Below are 24,836 nucleotides of genomic sequence, written 5' to 3'. Positions count from 1 at the left end.
ATCGTGTTGGTCTCTCCCAGCTGGGAGCTGTCAGAAAAGCTCAGAAGTGGGGGGGAAAGGCAGCCTTTCATCCCCTACGCTTGTCATCCTCAGCTTTCTGCCGATGCTCAGTTCTTTTTTCCTAGGGAAGATAAAAAGAAAACACATAAAACCCCACAAACATAAATGCATCAGATACAATCCTACTTCTTCAAGGCAGAGTCTCAGGAGACTGCCTTCTAAGGGGAAGACAAAGGGAATTGGACCTTTGTCCAACTGGGAGCAGGCTCTGCATGTGTGTTCTCAGGAGACTTGGCACAAAGGCTAAGGTTGGCTCTCCACCTCCCATTAAATGTGGACACACTTTCCGGAAGCCTTGTGTCTGAAGGCAGCACAGTGCCTTTGAGAAGCTGGTATGCTGGAAACAGCATACTTAGAATGAGCACCAAAGAGGATGGCTGAAGCAACTCCCCCACCTTGGCTGACAGAATTCATCTATGAATATAGGTACTCACCCCTCCTTCTGTGCCAAGCATCCAATCAATGAAATGGTAGTTATTCTTCCCCATTAGCTTCATGAAGTCAAAGTCTGCTTTGTTTGGTTTCCCACTGTATTCACCATTACTGTTGTCCCCAGTAGGTCATATTCTCCCAGAAGCAGAGCCTGAGCCAAGGATTCAATGCAAAGGATTTGTCGAGGAAGTGCTCCCAAGATATACCAGTGAGGCAGTGGAGGGTGGAGGACGAATAGGGGAGGAGAAGAGACTCAACAAGTGTATCATCTTGGGTGACACCCCAGCCTCATCTTGGTCTTAAGTGGTGTGCTGAAGCAGAGATGATATCTCAGGGTTTGTCCTCTCCAAGGCACAGGTGCTGGGCTTTTGTATTCCCACACTGGTGGTCACTGGCTGTGGGTTAGGGGGGATGGGAAGGGCTGAGAGTGAGTTGCCAAGTTGTTCCAGTTCTCCAGGGAAGGCCCCAGTGCTCACTGACAGGGAAAAAAATTGTTAAAAATTGGTTCTTTGAATTGTGAGTCTTATGAATTTGCTTCTGGATGTCCATTGGTAATTGATCCACAGCCTCCCAGGAAGTCCTTGTTTTTCTTAGCATCAGGGCATGCAGGAGCTGGGCTGGATGCACAGGGCTAGTAAAAGGCTTCAGAGGGGGTCTGAGCTGGGCACCCTCAGAGTCTGCTATGTTTTTCTTTAAGAATTGAGAGAGCGCAGTAAAAAAAAAAAAAAATAGGATTACATTGATTCTTTTCATGCAGACTCCATGATGTGGACAGAAAGTGACCTTCATTGATGCATTCCAGTTGAGTGAGCACTGGAGACTGTCGCACTGGGGTTTGGGTCAAAGTTCCAGCTGGCAGCAAAGCATTCTGGCTCTGTTTTATCTGCAGCGTCTGCAGTTCCTATATGTGGAGGGAAGAAGGCTGGTGTTCCCAGGTCTCCTTTTATATAATTATAAAATGAGCTTTTATAATTATAAAAGCAATGCATGAAAATAAACAAAATTAACATTCCCGAAGGGGCTAAAATATGCTATTTTGGTAGGTTGACTATTCAGTTAAAGGCACTTGAAAAACAGCAGGTGCAAGGAGATCAGTCTGAACTTCATTTTCTTAAAAGCAGAAGATGAAATTCCCGTGTGAAAGATGTCATCCCTGCACTAGAGAAAAAGCAAGGTTCTTATCATCAGGGACAAGAAAGTTGAAGTGGAATGAATTCTGTACAAACAAGCCTTGTTCAACTAACTCTTGTCATGCTGGCTACTTCTCTATCCAGTTAACCACCCTAGCCCAAGACCTTTTGCCTGATCACATGTTTACAGTTCATAATTCTTTGTCAAATCTGGTATAGAATTAACTGACTCTGACAGCTTCTTTGGGTCTTTATTTCTTTATGAGGCTCCTATGCTATGTAAAACTTGTATTGTGCTTTGCTCCTGTTAATCTATGTTATGTCAATTTAATTCTTGGACCCACCTGGGACCCTAAAAGGGTGAAGGAATATTCTTCTGTCCCAACAGTTTCTGTCCTAAAAGGCTGAGCACCTTCCGATTCACTGTGGAGCCTGCAAATGGGATCCTGAGGGGCCTAATAAACGATAGAAGAAAGTAGCAATTCTTATCAAGGTCAGCTCTCCTGGATTTCTGTCTGTAGCGTCCAGTTGAAAGAAGAAGGTAAAAATTTTTGCATGTTCCTTCCTGCCCAAATTCAACTGACAGGGAAAAAATTTGTTAAAAATTGGTTCTTTGAATTGTGAGTCTTGTGAATTTGCTTCTGGGTGTCCATTGGTAATTGATCCACAGCCTCCCAGGAAGTCCTTGTTTTTCTTATCTCTGTCTTTTTTGTGTGGGTTGTCATAAGGAGAAAAATTATAATTAATTAGATTTGAGGTAGGAGGCTGGCAGGGCTTGTTTTCTGGTCATGACCCTGCTGATCTGGTTGAAAGGATATGGTTGAAACAGAAGGCAGTGAAGAAGCCAGCCAAAATAAGCAGATGGCCATGAAAGTGACCTCTAGTTGCCCTCACTACTCATTAGCATAAAGACATTCCCATGGGTGCCATGACAGTTTACACATGCCATGGCAACAGGCCATAGCAATGGCCCACAAGTTACTGTATATGGTTCTGGAAGCTCTCTGCCCCTTTTCCAGAATGTTCTGAATAATCTGCCTCTTAATTAGCATATAATTAAAAGTGGGTTTAAATACACCTGCCAACAGCTTATACATTGCTGACTCTGGGCACGCTGCTTATGGGTTAGCCCTGCTCTGCCAGTAGCAGCCTGGTTCAATAAACGTTGCTTTCTCTCACCACTGGCTCACCCTTGAATTCTTTCCTGGGTGAAGTCAAGAACCCTCTCAGGTTGATCCCCAATTTTGAGGTTCACCTGTCCTGCATCAGACTCTCCTGCATCTTCTTTGAAGTCATAAGAGCGTGGCTTTGTCATCAGTGGAAACGTGCTCTTTGGTTTCTATCAGCCTGGGGCCCGAGCTGTTGGGCTTCTGCTCAGCAGTTAGCCAGCTCTCCAGGATTCTGAAACACAAAGTGTCTCTTTGTATGACTGCGCCAGCTCTCAGGAGAGTTTGTCATAATCGTCTCAGCCTTTGTTGCCCTGTTAACAATGAGGGTCTTTACTTTCTTAGGTATCCTTGGAGGAAACTTTGAATCTGGGGGGGTGGGATTTTTGTACCCTCTTTATGGATGCCTCTTTTGTCCATGATTAAACCATAAAAGGATGATCAGTTTTGAGTGAAAATTGAAGTAAGTATACCTTTGAAGATTTGGACTTTTGTATCTAAAAGTATTTTTTTAGCCGGGCACGGTGGCTCAAGCCTGTAATCCCAGCACTTTGGGAGGCTGAGACGGGCGGATCACAAGGTCAGGAGATCGAGACCATCCTGGCTAACACGGTGAAACCCCGTCTCTACTAAAAAATACATAAAAAACTAGCCGGGCGAGGTGGCGGGCGCCTGTGGTCCCAGCTACTCCGGAGGCTGAGGCAGGAGAATGGCGTAAACCCGGGAGGCGGAGCTTGCAGTGAGCTGAGATCCGGCCACTGCACTCCAGCCTGGGCGACAGAGCCAGACTCAGTCTCAAAAAAAAAAAAAAAAAAAAAAAAAAAGTATTTTTTTAAGAGAACCCTCATCCTAAACAACTGTCCTGTTGGTATAAATGTGAAGATTTGGCTTAAAAGAAAAAAAAAAACTTATATAAATTATTATCTCAGAAAAAGAGAAACTAACCTAAGTGTTTTTCAAGTTCATGTGGTTTTAGATAATCTTTGGTAAATAAAAACCTACTTAAAGTTTGTTGATTTAATTAAACCAGGCACGTTTGCTGCATTGTCAACATTAAATACAATGCGCACACACAACTTCTTCTACCTGGACTTACTAATCTAAAAGCTTGTGTATGTTTCAGAGTGTAAAATTATAAATTCAACCTAAGAACAAAATAATAAATAATAAGTTGCTTGATGTATGAAAAACATGACAATTTAAAAAATTGAAAAGAGCCATATGTTGTACCTTTGTCTTTGTTTCTGTTTTTTTTTTTTTTTTTTTTTTTTTTTTTGTGACTTGGCTGATTTGTCTATAAGAAAATAAGACAATGACTAGCTTTGTTTAATGTCTCATGAAGTCTTAATTAACAATTCAGACATAATTGTTAAAACCAAGTAGACTTAATAAATGTAAACAGGGCAAAAGTTTATAAATGACCCTTTCAACAATGGTTACGTTTTATAAAATATGTGTACTTGACAGACTAGATTAAGAAAATGTGGCACATATACACCATGGAATACTATGCAGCCATAAAAAAGGATGAGTTTGTGTCCTTTGTAGGGACATGGATGCAGCTGGAAACCATCATTCTCAGCAAACTATCGCAAGAACAGAAAACCTAACACCGCATGTTCTCACTCATAGGTGGGAACTGAACAATGAGATCACTTGGACTCAGGAAGGGGAACATCACACACCGGGGCCTATCACGGGGAGGGGGGAGGGGGGAGGGGGGAGAGATTGCATTGGGAGTTATACCTGATGTAAATGACAAGTTGATGGGTGCTGACGAGTTGATGGGTGCAGCACACCAACGTGGCACAAGTATACATATGTAACAAACCTGCACGTTATGCACATGTACCCTAGAACTTAACGTATTAAAAAAAAAAAAAAGAACAAAGGACAATAAATAGTTCTAAATAATAATAAAATAAAATAAAATAAAATATGTGTACTTAAAACTAGTTTCCAAAATATTTTTTGCAAGCTAAAACCTTAAAAGTATACTTGGTTAAATTAAATGACTGACATTTGTTGAATATCATAATCATTTCCAAATAAGATGTAATACTGAAACATTAATTGCTGAATATAAGTTTAACCTTCTATTCTTTTGGCTTCCTTTTACAGAATAACAAAAGATATTTGGATCTGTTAATAAATATGTCCTGTGCCACACCGAAAAATTGTTCAACAATAAAGCATATATATTTCAGGAGTAATGAAATAATATATTCACAAATCCATAGAAGTTTATAATTGCTTATTTCCTGGCTTTCTAGTTTTTACTAGAAATTAAAGTCACTAAGAGTTAAGAATTCTAATACAAAAACTGCTAGAAATCATGAAGGAAATACCTCAATATGAAAAGCTACAATGAAGGTGAGATGTTATAAGGAATAAAGTTGTGTTTTTTTGCTATCGTTGAGGAAAAGAATAATTTTGTCGGTTTCGAGGTTCAAAAGGTTGCTTCAGGATGAATCAATGAATAAAGGATAAAAACTGGATGGATATAAAATGTTAGAGAGACAGAGAGAGCTAAAGAGAGGATCTAGTCAAACTGACTAAACTGAATGAATTTATTATAAATGTTTTAAAAATGACCCTTAATATCATAAGCAAACTGATGCAAAACTAGAATTTTGTCTTCTCAATTATAAGGACAAAATTTTTTTTGAGCACTGATCTGCTCTTGATAAGAGATTTATTGAAATGTTTTCCTTTTTCTTTTTCTTTTCTTTTTTTTTTTTTTTTTTTGTTTGTTTGTTTTTGAGACATAGTCTTACTCTGTCACCCAGGCTGGAGTGCAGTGGTGTGATCTCTGCTCACTGCAACCTCCACTTCCTGGGTTCAAACAATTCTCCTGCCTCAGCCTCTTGAGTAGCTGGGATTATAGGCATGCACCACCCTGCCCAGTTAATTTTTGTATTTTTAGTAGAGACGGGGTTTCACCATGTTGGGCCAGGGTGGTCTCGAACTCCTAACCTCACATGATCTACCTGCCTTGGCCTCCCAAACTGCTAGGATTACAGGTGTGAGCCACCGCGCCTGGCCAAAGTGTTTTTCTTTATGCTTGAAGTAATTTGCCTAGAAAACAAAGATTTCATGTTTAATTAAAATAATTTCCTCTCCTTCATATTGTCTTTATTGTCTTTGATTACTTAAGTAAACTAAGTGTTCTCAATATTAACAAAGCTAAAGTTTTTTTTTTTTTTAATGATGATGTAACTTTCTGTATTTGCCTTTGAAATCTTTTGTCACTTTGGTGTTATTTCATGATCTATGATCGTGTTTTAATTAATAATTTTAACTTTTTGATATTTTCGAAAACTTCCCAAATTAAATCTGTTTGACCTTAAGCTAACTTTAGAATTTTCCAGATGGGTATCTGGAGGATTACAAAAGATTTGTTTTCTCTCCTTATAAAAAGAGAGATATTAAACCAATTAAGCTTATTTGATATATTAAAGTATACAGAAAACATAGTCAAAAACGATATTTAACCTTCATGTTATATTTATATGAATGTATATCATTAATATAAGTGTTCTAAAAATTATATAAAATTTCTAAAAATGTTATACGTTCTAATACATTATCAGTAATGATTCTAGTTAGCATGTTAAAATGTTGTATGTCATAGATATAACCAAATTCCTTGTCAATTTAATCATTATTTTAGTGAACTCTTATCAGATCCTTAACCATGGCCATTTTGAGCTGTCGTTTTTCGCAGACAGCTGTTGTTTATTCTGATTCTTCCTGAAGGAATTTACAAACAGCTACTGTCTAAAGTTGCTCCTTTTTCAAACAGAGTCATAGAAAAAGCCTCTGCAAGTACTCTAAAACACAGGTTTTCTAGTAACTTTCAGACCCTATAGCCAGACTGGGTAAGAATTTCCAGAACTCCAATGAAGAAACCGATGAGTTCTTGAAAGTACTATCACAAAATCAAGCAGAATAAGAGTTAATGACATGGGACTAAACAAACTGATAAAGATAATTTTTATGCCTTTTGTCTGAAACACTGATTATTCTTTAACATTATGCTTTACAGATTTAACAAAAGTTTTCTGTTTTTTTTCTCTTAGCGATGTATTAAGTTAGTAAGGCATACGTTAGTAAACATAAAGGAGATATTTATCTTTTTTTCCTACCAGATCCCCCCCCAAATTTAGAAACTGTCAGTGAGTATTCTTATTTTCATGGCAATATGGCTGCCTACATGAGTTCAATAAGAATCTGTTCTCTTTACAACAGGATATAATTGGAAACACTGGTTATATTATTAAGGCTTTGACTGGAATATCACATTTCCAGATATGACTAGATAACGTTAAGGAACTAAGGTTGACTTTATGGAGCCAATGCTTATAAAGCTTTCTTGGAAAAGCTGGCCTGGTACCTGGCTTAAAAAGGCCATGCCAGATGTCTGAGCTACAGAGACATGGGCTGATGATTAGGTGTTATTTTATGTTTCTAAATTTGTGGTAATTTGTTACACAAGAATAAAAAGCTAATACAATAATATACAGCTTTCCAAGCCAATGAAAATAAGTGTTCCTACTTCTTTTGCACAATATTATATTTTTTGCTATTATTTTGATGTAGCAAAATATATTCAAACATATTCCTCTTTATAGAAAAAAAAAAAAGGCTCTTGGCTTTATAGCTGAGTAAGGAATGTCACTTTCTGACAGGCCCCAAACCCTCAGGATATTTTGGGAACTTCAAGAAGAGAGGAATTCACTAAATCTATAGGTATCCCAGATGAAGTCTAATGCTAAGTCCTTGGCTTGGTTTCCTGGCCTTTAGAGGCTTTTAAAGGTACAATCTGAGATTCCAGCAAAGTAGACTTTTAAAAAAGTCTAAATAATCCATCACTATTCTTTGCTGCACTTATGTAAATAATCAGGCCAAGTTTAATGAGACTACATTATTTGACTAACAAATCAGTTTTATGTTGATTACCTTTGGTAAAAATGCGGTGACCATGTTGCAGGCCTTTCCCTTAGTTCAGCTAAAGGCAGGGGTTCTCACCACGTGACCGCGAAAATATAAGCTTGCAGACAAATTGAAGGGTGCACAGTGCAGGGATTTATTGGGTGAAAAGGAAATAAAGGGGGGAACAGGGACTCTCTGTAAGGCCGGACTTCCTCTAGTGTGCTTCCCACCTCGCACCTTGAATCCCAGGTCCCCACACAGGAAGAGGAGGGGCCAGGCTCCTCTGGGCTGCAAACTGTGTGAACTTCTCTGGCTCCACCCCAGTGCACGTTCCCAGTGCACAGGCCAGTTGGAATTTTGCCAGGGACCCCCCTCCCACCTGGCTGTCTCAGTTTTAAAGAGAAAAAAATTATATTTCAGGAGAAAACTATACTGTATCCATTGTTAGATGGATACATTAGACCTACTCATTGTTTTTGAGGTTTTTATTTACCTATATAATAGTGACTAGATTGTAAATTCTTTTAGTTTCCTCCAGCATCTGGCTATTAGTATCCAAACTAATATTTCCAATTTTCTCCCACTCTTCTGACTTGGAATCATCAAAAATTAAAAATGTCCTTTTCTGGAATTCCTGTAAGCTGAAACTGGACACTTTAATACAGACTTCAGCGAAGTCACTGTAACAGCTCATATATGAACAACCTTTTCAACATGCAAATGGCAAACCAGGGTAACCTGCCAGATTGTCACTGCCTGTCCCACTCCAGTTGGAGATTCTTTGAACCCAACATCTAGACATCTCAACCACTGCCCTCTGGACTCCAAGACTTAAAAGCAGAAGATGAGATTCCCATGTGAAAAATGTCCTCCCTACACTAGAGAAGAGGCAACATTCTTATCATCAAGGACAGGATAGATGAGGCTGAAGGAATTCTGTACAAACAAGCTTTGTTAAACTAACCCTTGCCATCCTGGCTACTTTACCCAATTAACCACCCTAGCCCAGGACGCTTTGCTTTATCACATGTTCACAGTTTGCTATTCTTTGTTCAATCTTGTAACTGACTGTAACTGCTTCTTTGGGTCTCTGTTCCTTTATGAAGTTTCCCAGGCGATACAAAACTTGTGTTACTCTATCTTCTCAGTTTAATTCTGGAACTCAGCCAGGCCCTTAAGAGGATGGAGGCGAGTTTTTCCCACAGCAGTTCTGAATGGGATGAAGTGAAAAATAAAATCTCCCCATTGCCACTACACCACCTCCAGGTGAGTCCTGCAGTAGAAATACTGTTTAACTTTTTCTGCTTTTACTTTTTCTGATTATCATCTTTATCATTCAGTTTTATATGTTCATATCTATGTGCTTTGATAATTATATTACATACTTTTGGTTATTATCTACTTACTCATTACATTGAAAAAGAAGAGATCTACTCTACTTGCTCTATAATCTACATCCCCTTCCCTCCTACATTTCTTTAGTTTTCTTGATTTGGTTTCTTATTGAAACTAGAGGTAGACTGACTGTAAATAGAAGTAAATAGAAAGTAGTTTAAGCTTCAGGACCTTTAATCTCTCAGGCTCCTTCCCATGTTCTGTACCTAATTTTGTTAGGTCTCAAACTCTTTTCAATGTTCTGGACCTAATTTTGAATTTGCAGTATGTACTCATGTTCTTTAAAGACAGTCTCCAAGTTAGATAAGCTCCAGCCATTCAAAATCTAGATCTGCCCCATTAACTTTATAAAGTCAGTATAACACCATTAACAAGATATAATCACCAGAAAATGGCCCACTCAATTGGGCACTAAGATGGCTGAATAGGAATAGCTCCAGCCTCCAACTCCCAGCGTGAGCAACACAGAAGGCGGGTGATTTCTGCATTTCCAACTGAGGTACTGGGTTCTTCTCACTGGGGCATTTCAGACAGTCGGTGCAGGACAGTGGGTGCAGCCCAACAAGCGAGAGCCGAAGCAGGGCGAGGCATTGCCTCACCCAGGAAGCACAAGGGGGAAGGGAATTCCTTTTCCCAGCCAGGGGAAACTGTGACACACAACACCTGGAAAATCGGGTCACTCCCACCCTAATGCTGAGCTTTACCAAGGGTCTTAGCAAATGGCACACCAGGAGATTATATCCTGCACCTGGCTCAGAAGGTCCCCCGCCCACAGAGCCTCCCTCATTGCTAGCACAGCAGTCTGAGATCTAACTGCAAGGTGACAGCGAGACTGGGGGAGGGGCGCCTGCCATTTCTGAGGCTTAAGTAGGTAAACAAAGCCGCTGGGAAGCTTGAACTGGGTGGAGCCCACTGCAGCTCAAGGAGGCCTGCCTGCCTCTATAGACTCCACCTCTGGGGACAGGGCATAGCTAAACAAAAAGCAGCAGAAATCTCTGCAGATGTAAATGTCCCTGTCTGACACCTTTGAAGAGAGTAGTGACTCTCCCAGCATGGAGGTTGAGATCTGAGAAAGGACAGACTGCCTGCTCAAATGGGTCCCTGACCCCCGAGTAGCTTAACTGGGAGACATCCCCCACTGGGGGCAGACTGACACCTTACACCTCCTACAGCCAGGTACACCTCTGAGACAAAGCTTCCAGAGGAGCAATCAGACAGCATCACTTGCTCTTCAGCAATATTCTCTCTTCTGCAGCCTCTGCTGCTGATACCCAGGCAAACAGGGTCTGGAGTGGACCTCAAGCAAACTCCAACAGACCTGCAGCTGAGGGTCCTGACTGTTAGAAGGAAAACTAACAAACAGAAAGGACATCCACACCAAAACCCCATCTGTATGTCACCATCATCAAAGACCAAAGGTAGATAAAACCACAAAGATGGGGAAAAAGCAGTGCAGAAAAGCTGAAAATTCAAAAAATCAGAGCATCTCTCCCCATCCAAAGGAATGCAGCTCCTCTCCAGCAATGGAACAAAGCTGGACGGAGAATGACTTTGACAAGTTGAGAGAAGAAGGCTTCAGTCGATCAAACTTCTCAGAGCTAAAGGAGGAACTACGAACCCAGCGCAAAGAAACTAAAAACCTTGAAAAAAGATTTGATGAATGGATAACTAGAATAACCAATGCAGAGAAGTCCATAAATGACCTGATAGAGATGAAAACCATGACACGAGAACTACGTGACAAATGCACAAGCTTCAGTAACTGTCTCGATCAACTGGAAGAAATAGTATCAGTGATTGAAGATCAAATGAATGAAATGAAGTGAGAAGAGAAGTTTAGAGAAAAAAGAGTAAAAAGAAATGAACAAAGCCTCCAGGAAATACGGGATTATGTGAAAAGACCAAATCTACTCTGATTGGTGTACCTAAAAGTGACGGGGAGAATGGAACCAAGTTGGAAGACACTCTGCAGGATATCATCCAGGAGAACTTCCCCAACCTAGCAAAGCAGGCCAACATTCAAATTCAGGAAATACAGAGAATGCCAGAAAGATACTCCTTGAGAAGAACAAATCCAAGACACATAATTGTCAGATTCACCAAAGTTGAAATGAAGGAAAAAATGTTAAGGGCAGCCAGAGAGAAAAGTCGGGTTACCCCAAAGGGCAGCCCATCAGACCAACAGCAGATCTCTCGGCAGAAACTCTACAAGCCAGAAGAGAGTGGGGGCCAATGTTCAGCATTCTTAAAGAAAAGAATTTTCAACCCAGAATTTCATATCCAACCAAACTAAGTTTCATAAGTGAAGGAGACATAAAATCCTTTGCAGACAAGCAAATGCTTAGAGATTTTGTCACCACCAGGCCTGCCCTACAAGAGCTCCTGAAGGAGGCACTAAACATGGAAAGGAACACAACTGGTACCAGCCATTGCAAAAACATGCCAAAATGTAAAGACCACCGATGCTAGGAAGAAACTGCATCAACTAATGAGCAAAATAACCAGCTAACATCATAATGACAAGATCAAGTTCACATATAACAATATTAACCTTAAATGTAAATGGGCTAAATGGTCCAATTAGAAGACACAGACTGGCAAATTGGATAAAGAGTCAAGGCCCATCAGTTTGCTATATTCAGGAGACGCATCTCACATGCAGAGACACACATAGGCTCAAAATAAAGGGATGGAGGAAGCTCTACCAAGCAAATGGAAAACAAAAAAAGGCAAGGGTTGCGATCCTAGTCTCTGATAAAACAGACTTTAAACCAACAAAGATCAAAAGAGACAAAGAAGACCATTACATAATGGTAAAGGGATCAATTCAACAAGAAGAGCTAACTATGCTAAATATATATGCACCCAATACAGGAGCACCCAGATTCATAAAGCAAGTCTTTAGAGACTTAGACTCCTACACAATAATAATGGGAGACTTTAACACCCCACTGTCAACATTAGACAGATCAACGAAACAGAAAATTAACAAGGATATCCAGGAATTGAACTCAACTCTGCACCAAGGGGACCTAATAGACATCTACAGAACTCTCCACCCCAAATCAACAGAATATACATTCTTCTCAGCACCACATTGCACTTATTCCAAAATTGACCACATAGTTGGAAGTAAAGCACTCCTCAGCAAATGTACAAGAACCAAAATTATAACAAACTGTCTCTCAGACCACAGTGCAATCAAAGTAGAACTCAGCACTAAGAAACTCAATCAAAACCGCTCAACTACATGGAAACTGAACAACCTGCTCCTTAATGACTACTGGGTACATAAGGAAATGAAGGCAGAAATAAAGATGTTCTTTGAAATCAATGAGAACAAAGATACAACATACCAGAATCTGTGGTACACATTTAAAGCAGTGTGTAGAGGGAAATTTATAGCACTAAATGCCCAGAAGAGAAAGCAGGAAAGATCTAAAATTGACACCCTAGCATCACAATTAAAAGAACTAGAGAAGCAAGAGCAAACACATTCAAAAGCTAGCAGAAGGCAAGAAATAACAAAGATCAGAGCAGAACTGAAGGAGACAGAGACACAAAAAATCCTTCAAAAAATCAATGAATCCAGGAGCTGGTTTTTTGAAAAGATCAACAAAATTGATAGACTGCTAGCAAGACTAATAAAGAAGAAAAGAGAGAAGAATCAAATAGACGCAATAAAAAATGATAAAGGGGATATCACCACCGACCCCACAGAAATACAAACTACCATCAGAGAATACTATAAACACCTCTACACAAATAAAGCAGAAAATCTGGAAGAAATGGGTAAATTCCTAGACATATATACTCTCCCAAGACTAAACCAGGAAGAAGTTGAGTCCCTGAATAGACTAATAGCAGGCTCTGAAATTGAGGCAATAATTAATAGTCTACCAACCAAAAAAAGTCCAGGACCAGACGGATTCACAGCCAAATTCTACCAGAGGTACAAGGAGGAGCTGGTACCAGTCCTTCTGAAACTATTCCAATCAATAGATAAAGAGGGAGTCCTCCCTAATTCATTTTATGAGGCCAACATCATCCTGATACCAAAGCCTGGCAGAGACACAACAAAAAAAGAGAATTTTAGACCAATATCCCTGATGAACATCGATGCAAAAATCCTTAATAAAATACTGGCAAACCGAATCTGGCAGCACATCAAAAAGCTTATCCACCGTGATCAAGTGGGTTTTAATCCCTGGGATGCAAGGCTGGTTCAACATATGCAAATCAATAAACATAATCCAGCATATAAACAGAACCAAAGACAAAAACCACATGATTATCTCAACAGATGCAGAAAAGGCCTTTGACAAAATTCAACAGCTCTTCATGCTAAAAACTCTCAAAAAATTCGGTATTGATGGAACGTATCTCAAACTAATAAGAGCTATTTATGACAAACCCACAGCCAATATCATACTGAATGGGCAAAAACTGGAAGCATTCCCCTTGAAAACTGGCACAAGACAGGGATGCTCTCTCTCACCACTCCTATTCAACATAGTGTTGGATGTTCTGGCCAGGGCAGTCAGGCAAGAGAAAGAAATAAAGGGTATTCAATTACGAAAAGAAGAAGTCAAATTGTCCCTGTTTGCAGATGGCATGATTGTATATTTAGAAAACTGCATCGTCTCAGCCCAAAATCTCCTTAAGCTGATAAGCAACTTCAGCAAAGTCTCAGGATACAAAATCAATGTGCAAAAATCACAAGCATTCTTATACACCAGTAACAGACAGACAGCCAAATCATGAATGAACTCCCATTCACAATTGCTTCAAAGAGAATAAAATACCTACGAATCCAACTTACAAGGGATGTGAAGGACCTCTTCAAGAACTACAAACCACTGCTCAATGAAATAAAAGAGGACACATACAAATGGAAGAACATTCCATGCTTATGGATAGGAAGAATCAATATCATGAAAATGGCCATACTGCCCAAGGTAATTTATAGATTCAATGCCATCCACATTAAGCTACCAATGACTTTCTTCACAGAATTGGGAAAAAACTATTTTAAAGTTCACATGGAACCAAAAAAGAGCCCACATTGTCAAGACAACCCTAAGTCAAAAGAACAAAGCTGGAGGCATCACGCTACGCTACCTGACTTCAAACTATACTACAAGGCTACAGTAACCATGGTACTGGTAGCAAAACAGAGATATAGACCAGTGGAACAGAACAGAGCCCTCAGAAATAATACCACACATCTACAGCCATCTGATCTTTGACAAACCTGACGAAAACAAGAAATGGGGAAAGGATTCCCTATTTAATAAATGGTGCTGGGAAAACTGGCTAGCCATAAGTAGAAAGTTGAAACTGGATCCCTTCCTTACTTCTTACACAAAAATTAATTCAAGATGGATTAGAGACTTAAATGTTAGACCTAAAGCCATAAAAATCCTAGAAGAAAACCTAGGCAATACCATTCAGGGTATAGGCATGGGCAAGGACTTCATGTCTAAAACACCAAAAGCAATGGCAACAAAAGCCAAAATTGACAAATGGGATCTAATTAAACTAAAGAGCTTCTGCACAGCAAAAGAAACTACCGGCAGAGTGAACAGACAGCCTACAGAATGGGAGAAAAATTTGAAATCTACTCATCTGACACAGGGCTAATATCCAGAACCTACAAATAACTCAAACAAATTTACAAAAAACAAACAAACAAACAAACAACCCCATCAAAAAGTGGGCAAAGGAAATGAACAGACACTTCTCAAAAGAAGACATTTATGCAGCCAACAGACACATGAAAAAATGCTCATCATCACTAGCCATCAGAGAAATGCAAATCAAAACCACAATGAGATACCATCTCACACCAGTTAGAATGGTGATCATTAAATCAGGAAACAACAGGTGCTGGAGAGGATGTGGAGAAATAGGAACACTTTTACACTGTTAGTGAAACTGTAAACTAGTTCAACCATTGTGGAAGACAGTGTGGCGATTCCTCAGGGATCTAGAACTAGAAATACCATTTGACCCAGCCATCCCATTACTGGGTATATACCCAAAGGATCATAAATCATGCTGCTATAAAGACACATGCACACGTATGTTTATTGTGGCACTATTCACAATAGGAAAGACTTGGAACCAACCCAAATGTCCATCAGTGACAGACTGGATTAAGAAAATGTGGCACATATACACCATGGAATACTATGTAGCCATAAAAAGGATGAGTTCATGTCCTTTGTGGGGACATGGATGCAGCTGGAAACCATCATTCTCAGCAAACTATCACAAGAACAGAAAACCAAATACCACATGTTCTCACTCATAGGTGGGAATTGAACAATGAGATCACTTGGACACAGGAAGGGGAACATCACACACCAGGGCCTGTTGTGAGGTGGGGGTAGGGAGTAGGGATAGCATTAGGAGATATACCTAATGTAAATGACGAGTTAATGGGTGCAGCACACCAACATGGCACATGTATACATATGTAACAAACCTGCACGTTGTGCACATGTACCCTAGAACATAAAGTGTAAAAAAAAAAAAGATATAATCACCATAATATAATGGGGACGGTAATAAACTCTATTTCTTATTTCATCACCTTGAAAGTGTGCCCGTGGACTCCCATTGTGAAAAATAAGTTGGTTAGCACATTGCCAATTCTTTCTCTTTACTCCATACCACCACTCCTGACTTCTATCAGCTACCTCACAAGGACATCCTCTTTACCGAATACAAGGAAAGCATCTGTGCTTTGTCCATGATTTGATTCTAAAATTTTTAAGCCATTAAAAGCTTTTGCAATGTTATGTTTATATGAATATAATTTTTTACTGATATGGTTTGGCTGTGTCCCCACCCAAATCTCAGCTTGAATTGTAGCTCCCATAATCCCCACATGTTGTGGGAGGGACCCAATGGGAGTCAATTAAATTATGGGGGCAGGTTTTCCCATGCTGTTCTCATGGCAGTGAGTTAGTTCTTATGACAGTGAGTTAGTTCTCATGAGAACTGATGGTTTTATAAAGGGCAATTCCCCTGCACAAGCTCCCTTGTCTGTCGTCATATAAGACATGTCTTTGCTCCTCCTTCACCTTCTGCCATAATTGTGAGGCCTCTCCAGTCATGTGGATCTGTGAGTTCATGAAACCTCTTTTTCTTTATAATTTACCCAGTCTCAGGAATTTCTTCATAGCAGTATATAAATGGACTAATACAGTAAATTGGTACTGGTAGAGTGGGTCATTGCTATTAAGATACCGGAAAATGTGGAAGCAACTTTGGAACTGGGTAACAGGAAGATGCTAGAACAGTTTGGAGGGCTCAGATGAAGACATGAAGATGTGGGAAAGTTTGGATCTTCCTAGTGACTTGTGAATGGTTTTGACCAAAAAGTCCAGGCTGAGGTGGTCTCAGATGGAGATGAGAAACTTGTTGGGAACTGGAGTAGAGGTCACCTGTACTATACAAAGAGACTGGTGGCATTTTGCCCCTGTCCTAGAGATCTGTGGAACTTAGAATTTGAGAGAGATTATTTAGGATATCTGGAAGAAGACATTTCTAGGTGGCAAAGTATTCAGGAGGAAGCAAAGCATAAAAGTTTGAAATATTTGGAGCCTGATGATGCGGAAGAAAAGAAAAACCCATTTTCTGGGGAGAAATTCAAGCCCACTGCAGAAATTTGCATGAGTAATATGGAGCCAAATGTTAATCAGCAAGACAATGGGGAAAATGTTTCCAGGGCATGTCAGAGACTTTCATGCCTTCCACCACAGACCCAGAGGACTAGGAGGGAAAAATGGTTTCCTGGGCTAGGCCTAGGGCATTGCTGCTTTGTGCGGTCTCAGGACTTGGTTCCCTGCGTCCCAGCCATGGCCAAAAGGAGCCAACATATAGCTCAGACCATTGCTTCAGAGGATGCAAGCCCCAAGTCTTGGTGGCTTCCATGTGGTGCTGAGCCTTTGGGTGCACAGAAGTCAGGAATTTAGGTTTGGGAACCTCCACCTAGATTTCAGAGGATGTATGGAAACACGTGGATGTCCAGGGAGAACCTCTGTTAGGGCAGTTGCAGAAGGGAAATGGGGGGTGGGAGCCCCCGCACAGAGTCCCCACTGGGACACTCCCTTGTGGAGCTGTGAGAAGAGGGCCAGTGTCCTCCAGACCTGAGAATGGTAGATCCACCAACATCTTGCACTGTGCGCCTGGAAAAGCCATAGACACTTAATGTCAGCCTGTGAAAGCAGCCAGGAGGAGAGCTATACCCTGCAAAGCCACAGGACCAGAGCTGCCCAAGACTGTGGGAACCCACCTCTTGCATCAGTGTGACCTGGATGTGAGACATGGAGTCAAAGTAGATCACTTGGAGCTTTAAGATTTGACTCTACCACTGGATTTTGGACTTGCATGAGGCCTGTAGGCCCTTTCTGCCATTTGGAGTGAGTGTATTTAACCAATGCCTGTACCCCTATTGTATCTAGGAAGTAACTAACTTCCTTTTGATTTTGCAAGCTCATAGGCAGAAGGGACTTGACTCATCTTAGATGAGAGTTTAGACTGTGGACTTTTGAGTTAATGCTGAAACAAGTCAAGATTTTGGGGGACTGTTGGGAAGGCATGATTGGTTTTGAAATGTGAGGACATGAGATTTGGGAAGGGCCAGAAGTGGAATGATATGGTTTGACTGTGTCCCCACCCAAATCTCATCTTGAATTGTAGCTCCTATAATTGCCATGTGTTGTGGGAGAGATCTGGTGGGAGATCATTGAATCATGGGGGCAGGCCTTTCCCATGGTGTTCTCATGATAGTGAATAAGTCTCATGAGATCTGATGGTTTTGTAAAGGGCAGTTCTCCTGCACATGCTCTTTGCCTGCCGCCATGTAAGATGTGCCTTTGCTCCTCCTTCACCTTCCACCATGATTGTGAGGCCTCCCCAGCCATATGGAACTGTGAGTCCATTAAACCTCTTTTCTTTATAAATTACCCAGTCTCTGGTATTTCTTCATAGCAATATGGAAATGACTAATACATGTACTGAGCCAAGTAGTTTGGTTAGACCCAAGGAGACGAAGCCACTGGTGAAAATATCAGAGTAGGAAAGTGACTTAGGCCTAGGTTTGAGATCTGGTGTTTTCCTTCACTAGCTGTGTGAAGGAAAGTCATTCCTCATCTCTGTGCCTCAGTTTCCTTTTCTATAAAATAGAAATCCTGTATGTGTGTGCAAAGTACTTAGTACACTGCTTAGCATATAGTGAACACTCAGTACACCTCATTGTTGTTATTAATATTATTGATCTTCTGTGTCCCAATTTCCCAGTCAGATTTTTCTCATAGTCCCTTTTTTATTTTAGCTTTTATTTTTATTTTAGATACAGGGAGCATATATGCCAATTTGTTACATGGGAATATTGTGTGATCCTGGAGTTTGGAGTATGGATCCCTTCACTGTGGTAGTGAGCATGGTACCCATTAGGTAGTTTTTTTTTTTTTTTTTTTTTTTTTTTTTTTTTTAACTCATCCCCTCCTCCACCCTCTAGTAGTCTGAGTGTCTATTGTTCCCATATTTATGTCCATGTGTGCTCAGTGCTTAGCTACCACATATAAGCGAGAACATGCAGTATTTGATTTTCTGTTCTTGCATTAATTTGTTTAGGATTAGGGCCTCCAGCTCCATCCATGTTGCTGCAAAGAACATGATTTCATTCTTTTTTTATGTCTGCATGGTATGGTATTCTGTGGTGTACATGTAGCACATTTTCTTTTTTCTTTCTTTTTTTTTTTTTTTTTGAGACAGAGTTTTGCTCTGTCTCATAGTTTGGAGTGCAGTGACACAATCTTGGCTCACTGCAACATCCACTTCCCAGATTCAAGTCATTCTTGCACCCCAGCCTCCCGAGGCTTGCTCACAGCCTCCCGAGGGATGTGAGCTTACAGTTCACACCTATAAGCTGGGATTACAGGTGTGAACCACCATGGCCAGCTAATTTTTTTATTTTTAGTAGATATGAGGTTTCTCCATGTTGGCCAGGCTGGTCTTGAACTTCTGACCTCAAGTGATCCACCTGCCTTAGTCTCCCAAAGTGCTGAGATTACAGGCACGAGCCACCGTGCCCAGCCTGTACCACATTTTCTTTATCTAGTCTACCATTGATGAGCATCTGGGTTGATTCCATGTCCTTGCTATTGTGAATAGCACAGCAGTGAATATATGAGTGCACGTGTCTTTTTGGTAGAATGATTTGTTTTATTTTGGGTATACACACAGTAATGGGATTGCTGGGTTGAATGTAGCTCTGTTTTCAGTTTTTTTTTTTTTTTTTTTTTTTTTTTAAGAAATCTCCAGACTGCTTCCCACAGTGGGTGTACTAATTTACATGTCCACCAACAGTGAATAAGTGTTCCCTTTCTACTGCAGCCTCACCAGCAACTGTTGTTGCCTGGCCTTTTAATAATAGCCATTCTGACTGATGTGAGATGGTATCTCGTTGTGGTTTTGGTTTGCTTTTCTCTGATGATTAGTGATGCTGAGCATTTTTCCATATGTTTTCTGGCTGTATGTCTTCTTTTAAGAAGTGTCCGTTCGTGTTCTTTGCCCATTTCTTATTGGGGCTATATGTTTTTTACTTGTTGATTTGTTTAATTTCCCTATGAACTCTGAATATTAAACTTTTGTTGGATGTGTAGTTTGTGAATATTTTCTCCCATTCTGTAGGTTGTCTGTTTGCTCTATTGATAGTTTCTTTTACTGTGTGGAAGCTCTTTAGTTTAACTAGCTGCCACTTGTCTATTTTTGTTTTCATTGCAATTGCTTTTGGGGACTTAGCCAAAAATTATTTGCCAAGGCCCGTGTCGAGGAGAGTATTTTTTAGGTTATCTTCCAGGATTTTTAGTTTGAGGTTTTACGTTTAAATCTTTAATGCCTTTTGAGTTAATTATTTTTTATATAGTAAAAGGAAGGGGGTTTTAATCTCTGCATATGGATAGACAGTTATCCCAGCACCATTTATTGAATAGGGAGTCCTTTTGTCATTGTTTCTTTTTGTCAGCATTCTTGAAGATGAGATGGTTGTACTTGTACTTGTGCAGTTTCATTTCTGAATTTTACATTTTGCTCCATTGGCCAATGTGTCTGTTTTTGTACCAGTACCAACCTGTTTTGGTTACTGTGGCTTTATAGTATAGCTTGAGGTCAAATAGTGTCATGTCTCCAGCTTTGTTCTTTTTGCTTAGGATTGCTTTGGCTCTTCGGGCTCTTTTTTGGTTCCATATAAATTTTAGAATAGTTTTTTTTCCCTAATTCTGTGAATAATGATATTGGTAGTTTGATAGGGATAGCATTGAATCTATAAATTGCTTTCGGCAGTATAGCCATTTTTATACTGATTCTTCCAATCCGTGCGCATGGAATGTTTTTCCATTTATTTGTGTGGTCTCTGTTTTCTTTCTGAAGTGGTTTGTAGTTCTCCTTGAAGAGATCTTTCACCTCCTTTGTTAGCTGTATTTCTAGGCATTTCATTTTCTTTGTGGGTATTGTAAGTGAGACCATGTTCTTGATTTGGCACTCAGGCTGGACATTGTTGATGTGTAGAAATGCTCCTGAATTTTTACATTGATCTTGTATCCTGAAACTTTACTAAATTGACTTATCAATTCTAGGAGCTTTTTGGCAGAGTCTTCAGGATTTTCTAGGTATAGAATCATGTCATCAGCAAAGGGAGATAGCTTTTCTATTTGGAGGCTTTTTGTTTCTTTCTCTTGCCTGATTGCTCTGGCTAGGACTTCCAGTACTATGCTGAATGTGAGAGTGGGCATCCTTGTCTTGTTCCAGTTCTCAGAGGGAATGGTTTGAGCTTTTGCCCCTTCGGTATGATGTTGGCTGTGGATTTGTCATAGATGGTCTCTGATTATTTGAGGTATGTTCCTTTAATCCCCAGGATGTTGAGAGTTTGTATCATGAAGGGATGCTGGATTTTATCAAAAGCTTTTTCTGTGTTTATCGAGATGATTGAAGTTCTGTGGAATTTTTTCTACTTATTCCTTCAGCTCTTTTATTGAATTTTCTATTTTGGCAATAATTGGAAAAACTTTTACTGATGCATAATAGATGTATATAGTCTTTGGGTAGAAGTGATCATTTAATACATCCATATAATGTGTGTGGTCTTGGATTTCTCCGTGTACTTGGGATACCCATCACCTTTCAAAAATTCCTTCATATTCTTTCATTCTTTTTCAGAGTAGCTTGTTCTATTGTTTTATGGCTGCAATGTCTTCTCAAATCTTTTTGAGGAGATGAATTCAATCTTTTAAGTTCTCTTCTCTTCCCCAAATCAACTATGCCTTTTGTGAAGAACGCCTCTGGGTGTATCCTGCCTGCTCCCTTTCCTTTGTGCTATTGATTCCCCCCAGTGCCTGGGTGATCTTGGCCTGTGCTTTCAATTGATCAATAAAGGACCAACCTGATGAACATAGATGGCCCTATGGATTCTGCCATGCTTGTGTGGCTGTGTGTGGTCTCTCAGCTTCCCCAACAAGTGGAAGATTGACTGAGTTTTCCACCTGGGAATGGGGCCTCTCAACCAGCAGGCTTGATGTTAGTCTGTACACACCAAGACAGACAGAGGAGGTGAAGATTCTTGCACATGTAAACTCCACCAATACCTACAATTAGAAAGTTTGCCTTTCTCAGGAGTATCTTTCTGTTTCTTTAGAAAGCAGAATTCCAAGGTCAGTCTTAGAAAAAAATGATGCTACTGCTTGGGTGAGGGTAGAGGGAATGATGTCGGGGCACTGATGCCAGGAAGTTCTACAGACATTTTTCAAAAACTTTGTATTTTAAAATCATTTTAGTTGTATCAAAGAGCTCCAGAGACTGCACAAAAGAGTTCTTATATACCCTTCACTCACCTCCCCCTAATTCCAGCATCTTACATAACCATGGCACATTTGTCAAAACTAAGAAATTAGCATTGAGACGTTACTATGAACTAAATTATAGACTCATATGTATTTCACCAGTTTTTCCACTAATGCACTTTCTCTGTGGCATGATCCAATGCAGGACACCTCATCGCATTTAACTGTCAGGTGTCCTTCATCTCTTGTCATCTGTGTAATTTCTTGTTTTGTTGTCTTATCGCTCATGATTTTGATACTTTTGGTAAGTGATGGTCAGGTATTTTGTAAAATGTTCTTCACTTGAGGTTTATCTGATGTGTTTTCATTAAGAAATGAAGTTGTGGAAGTTTTGGAAGTGTATGACAGAACGGAAGTGCCCTTCTCATCATATCTTTTCAGGGAATAGATGATATCAACGTGACTTTTTCTGTCAATGGTATCTTTGATCACTTGGTTAGGTGGGGTCTGCTGGGTTTCTCTACCCCAACATTACTTGTTTTCTTTTTCCATGCTCTATTCGTTAGAGGTGAGTCTCTGAGTTCAGCCCAAAGGGTTCCAGGATGACTACCATGCTTTTTCCCTGTACATCCCCCTGGCAGCTCCTGATTGGTAGATGGATTGGTTCCCCGGCCAAGTTGGGTAATGAGTGCATTTTCTGAGACCTTGGACATGGAAGACACAGTAGACTGTCTTTCTCTTTCTCTCTCTCTCTCTCTCTCGCTCTCTCTCCAGGTGCCTAATTTTTGGAATTAGATACCCACTGAGGGCACTTTTTCAGTTCATCATGTACAGAAAGCTACTCTCTGGTATGAGACAATGGGTCTGAGTTTCCACCTTTGTGAAAAGGGGATAACAATATTGGCCTTGCAGAAACCTGAGGATCAAATGAGATGATCCAGGCAGAGCACGTGGCCCAGGGCCCAGCATGTGGTTGGTTCTCAATAAACATCAGTTTCCCTTTGTCCAGGCTCTTCATGGGTCCTCCACCTCTGATGCGCTGAAGCCTGGCAAGTTATAGCCACCATACAGTGTAAACGACTATGAGCTAACTGTGTTCACAGAAGGGGATTTTATGTGATGAAACAATAAGAGAACACAAAGTTATCATTTCTGTGCCTTTTGTCTCTCTTTGGTAAATCAAAGCTAGAGAGGTCTATGTGGGCACCATTGCTAACAGAACTGTAATGATTTCTCTCAAATCCAATGAAGTCTCAGTTTCCCTCTGTTAAGAGCTATGTGTTTAGCCAACATGTCTTCTCCCCTTTCCTTACAGAACTTCAATGTGGGCCACATGCATCTCTCATTTCCACATCACACAGGGCAAGGGGGTGCCGATCTCCTGGTTCAGAGAGTGGATTGTAATTGGCATAAACCAATAATAGCAATCCCAATCCCCGTGCCTATGACTGGTTCAGGATGGGCATGTGACCCACATTTGACCAGTGAGTTATAAGGGAAAGTCTGGGGCACTCTGGGACAGACTTCTCTTCTTTGAGAAAGATCCGTAGGAAGGCAGAGCCCCTTCTATGTCCCCTGAGTGCTCTTCTGTCTGGATAGTATGTACATGTTTGTGGCACCACCTAAAACCATGAGGGCTGCCAGCTTGAAGACAATGCCAGCACATTAAGGACATCACCGCAGTGAGATGGACTAACCTGGGCTCTGATGGTGTTGATCTAAAGCCCATTCTGTGCCATGGATTTTCCCTCCCTTGGACTCATTGTTTTGTTGTTGTTGTTTGTTTGTTTGTTTAGAGATCAGGTCTTGCTCTGTTGCCAAGCCTGGAGTGCAGTGGCGTGATCATAGCTCACTGCAGCCTCAATCTCCTATGCTCAAGTGATCTCCCTGCCTCGGCCTCCCAAGCAACTGAAACTACAGATGCATACCGCTGTGTCCGGCTAATTCTTAAATTTTCTTTTTGTAGAGATGAGGTCTTAATTTGTTGCCCAGGGTGGTCTTGAACTCCTGGCCTCAAGGGATCCTCTTGCCTAGGCCTGCCAACATGCTGAGGTTACAAGGGTTGAGCCATTGTGCCTGGCTGGACTCCTTATTAAGTGGGATAACCCTTATTCTCCTTTAAGGCAGTCGGAGTTGGGTTTTCCATTGCTTGTAGCAGAAAGCAAATAGATACAGTATACCTTTAGAAAAATCCTCTTGCAAACAAGCAATCTTTTCAGAAGACCTCAGTGGAGACTGTTACTAAGATCTCCTTTCAACAAGGCTGATGTTTTTATCTGAGAGGTAAAGTATGGGAATCAGGGATTGAAGGGGAAGAAGAAGCAGGATATGGGCGTTGGGCAGAGGGAAAGCCAACTCCCTAAGAAGAGAAGCAGATGGGAGAAAAGAGCTCAACCCAAAGTTTCTAAAGCTTTTATTGCTCTTGCAAGAGAGATGAAGGACATGTCTCACAGAGTATATTGCGTGTCAGGCAATAGGAGCTCTAAATACATGATTTTATTTAATCTGTATGCTGGTTTTCTAACATATTATTACTGGGGCTCAGAAATCTCAAGTTACTGGTCCAAGGTAACACAGCCAGATCATTCTGATGCTAAAGTCCTGCTCCTTTCCTTTATCACCTGAATCCAACCTTCAAGTTCTCCAGAAATGTCTCAAATCCATCTGTTTGAGAGCCACTGTGATGTAGTGGTAGATCACGGTGATGTGCTCTACATCACTGATCCATCTACATCTTCAGGCTTCCCCCACTGAGCCACCCCGCCATGGTGTCTCTCCTGGATTGCTGTTTCATCTATCCAACTGATATCCTCCCAGTTTCTACCCTTGTCCCTACCCCTACCCCATTGTCTTTTGTCTACACAGTA

General features: G+C 40.6%; 2 protein-coding genes across 2 annotated transcripts in view; one reads left to right on the top strand and one right to left on the bottom strand.

The window, feature by feature from the left end:
- EVC2 (EvC ciliary complex subunit 2) overlaps nt 1-2,163 on the top strand; it is a 184,737-nt gene extending 182,574 nt beyond the window's left edge. The window contains exon 28 of the transcript XR_007725944.1: nt 2,011-2,163. The gene's annotated coding sequence lies outside the window, so the exon portion shown is untranslated. The remainder of the gene's footprint in view (nt 1-2,010) is intronic.
- On the bottom strand, nt 1,278-2,529 carry LOC126955537 (uncharacterized protein encoded by LINC01587-like). The gene is given in 3 exon segments (XM_050792243.1): nt 1,278-1,396; nt 2,115-2,209; nt 2,211-2,529. Coding segments are annotated over 3 exon segments (351 nt in total). The 5' UTR covers nt 2,348-2,529.
- Between the last annotated feature and the right edge of the window lie 22,307 nt (nt 2,530-24,836).

The sequence above is a fragment of the Macaca thibetana genome, chromosome 5 (genome assembly GCF_024542745.1).
Source record: "Macaca thibetana thibetana isolate TM-01 chromosome 5, ASM2454274v1, whole genome shotgun sequence".
NCBI classification, from domain to species: domain Eukaryota; kingdom Metazoa; phylum Chordata; class Mammalia; order Primates; family Cercopithecidae; genus Macaca; species Macaca thibetana.
This window is presented reverse-complemented; position numbering and strand designations above follow the sequence as displayed.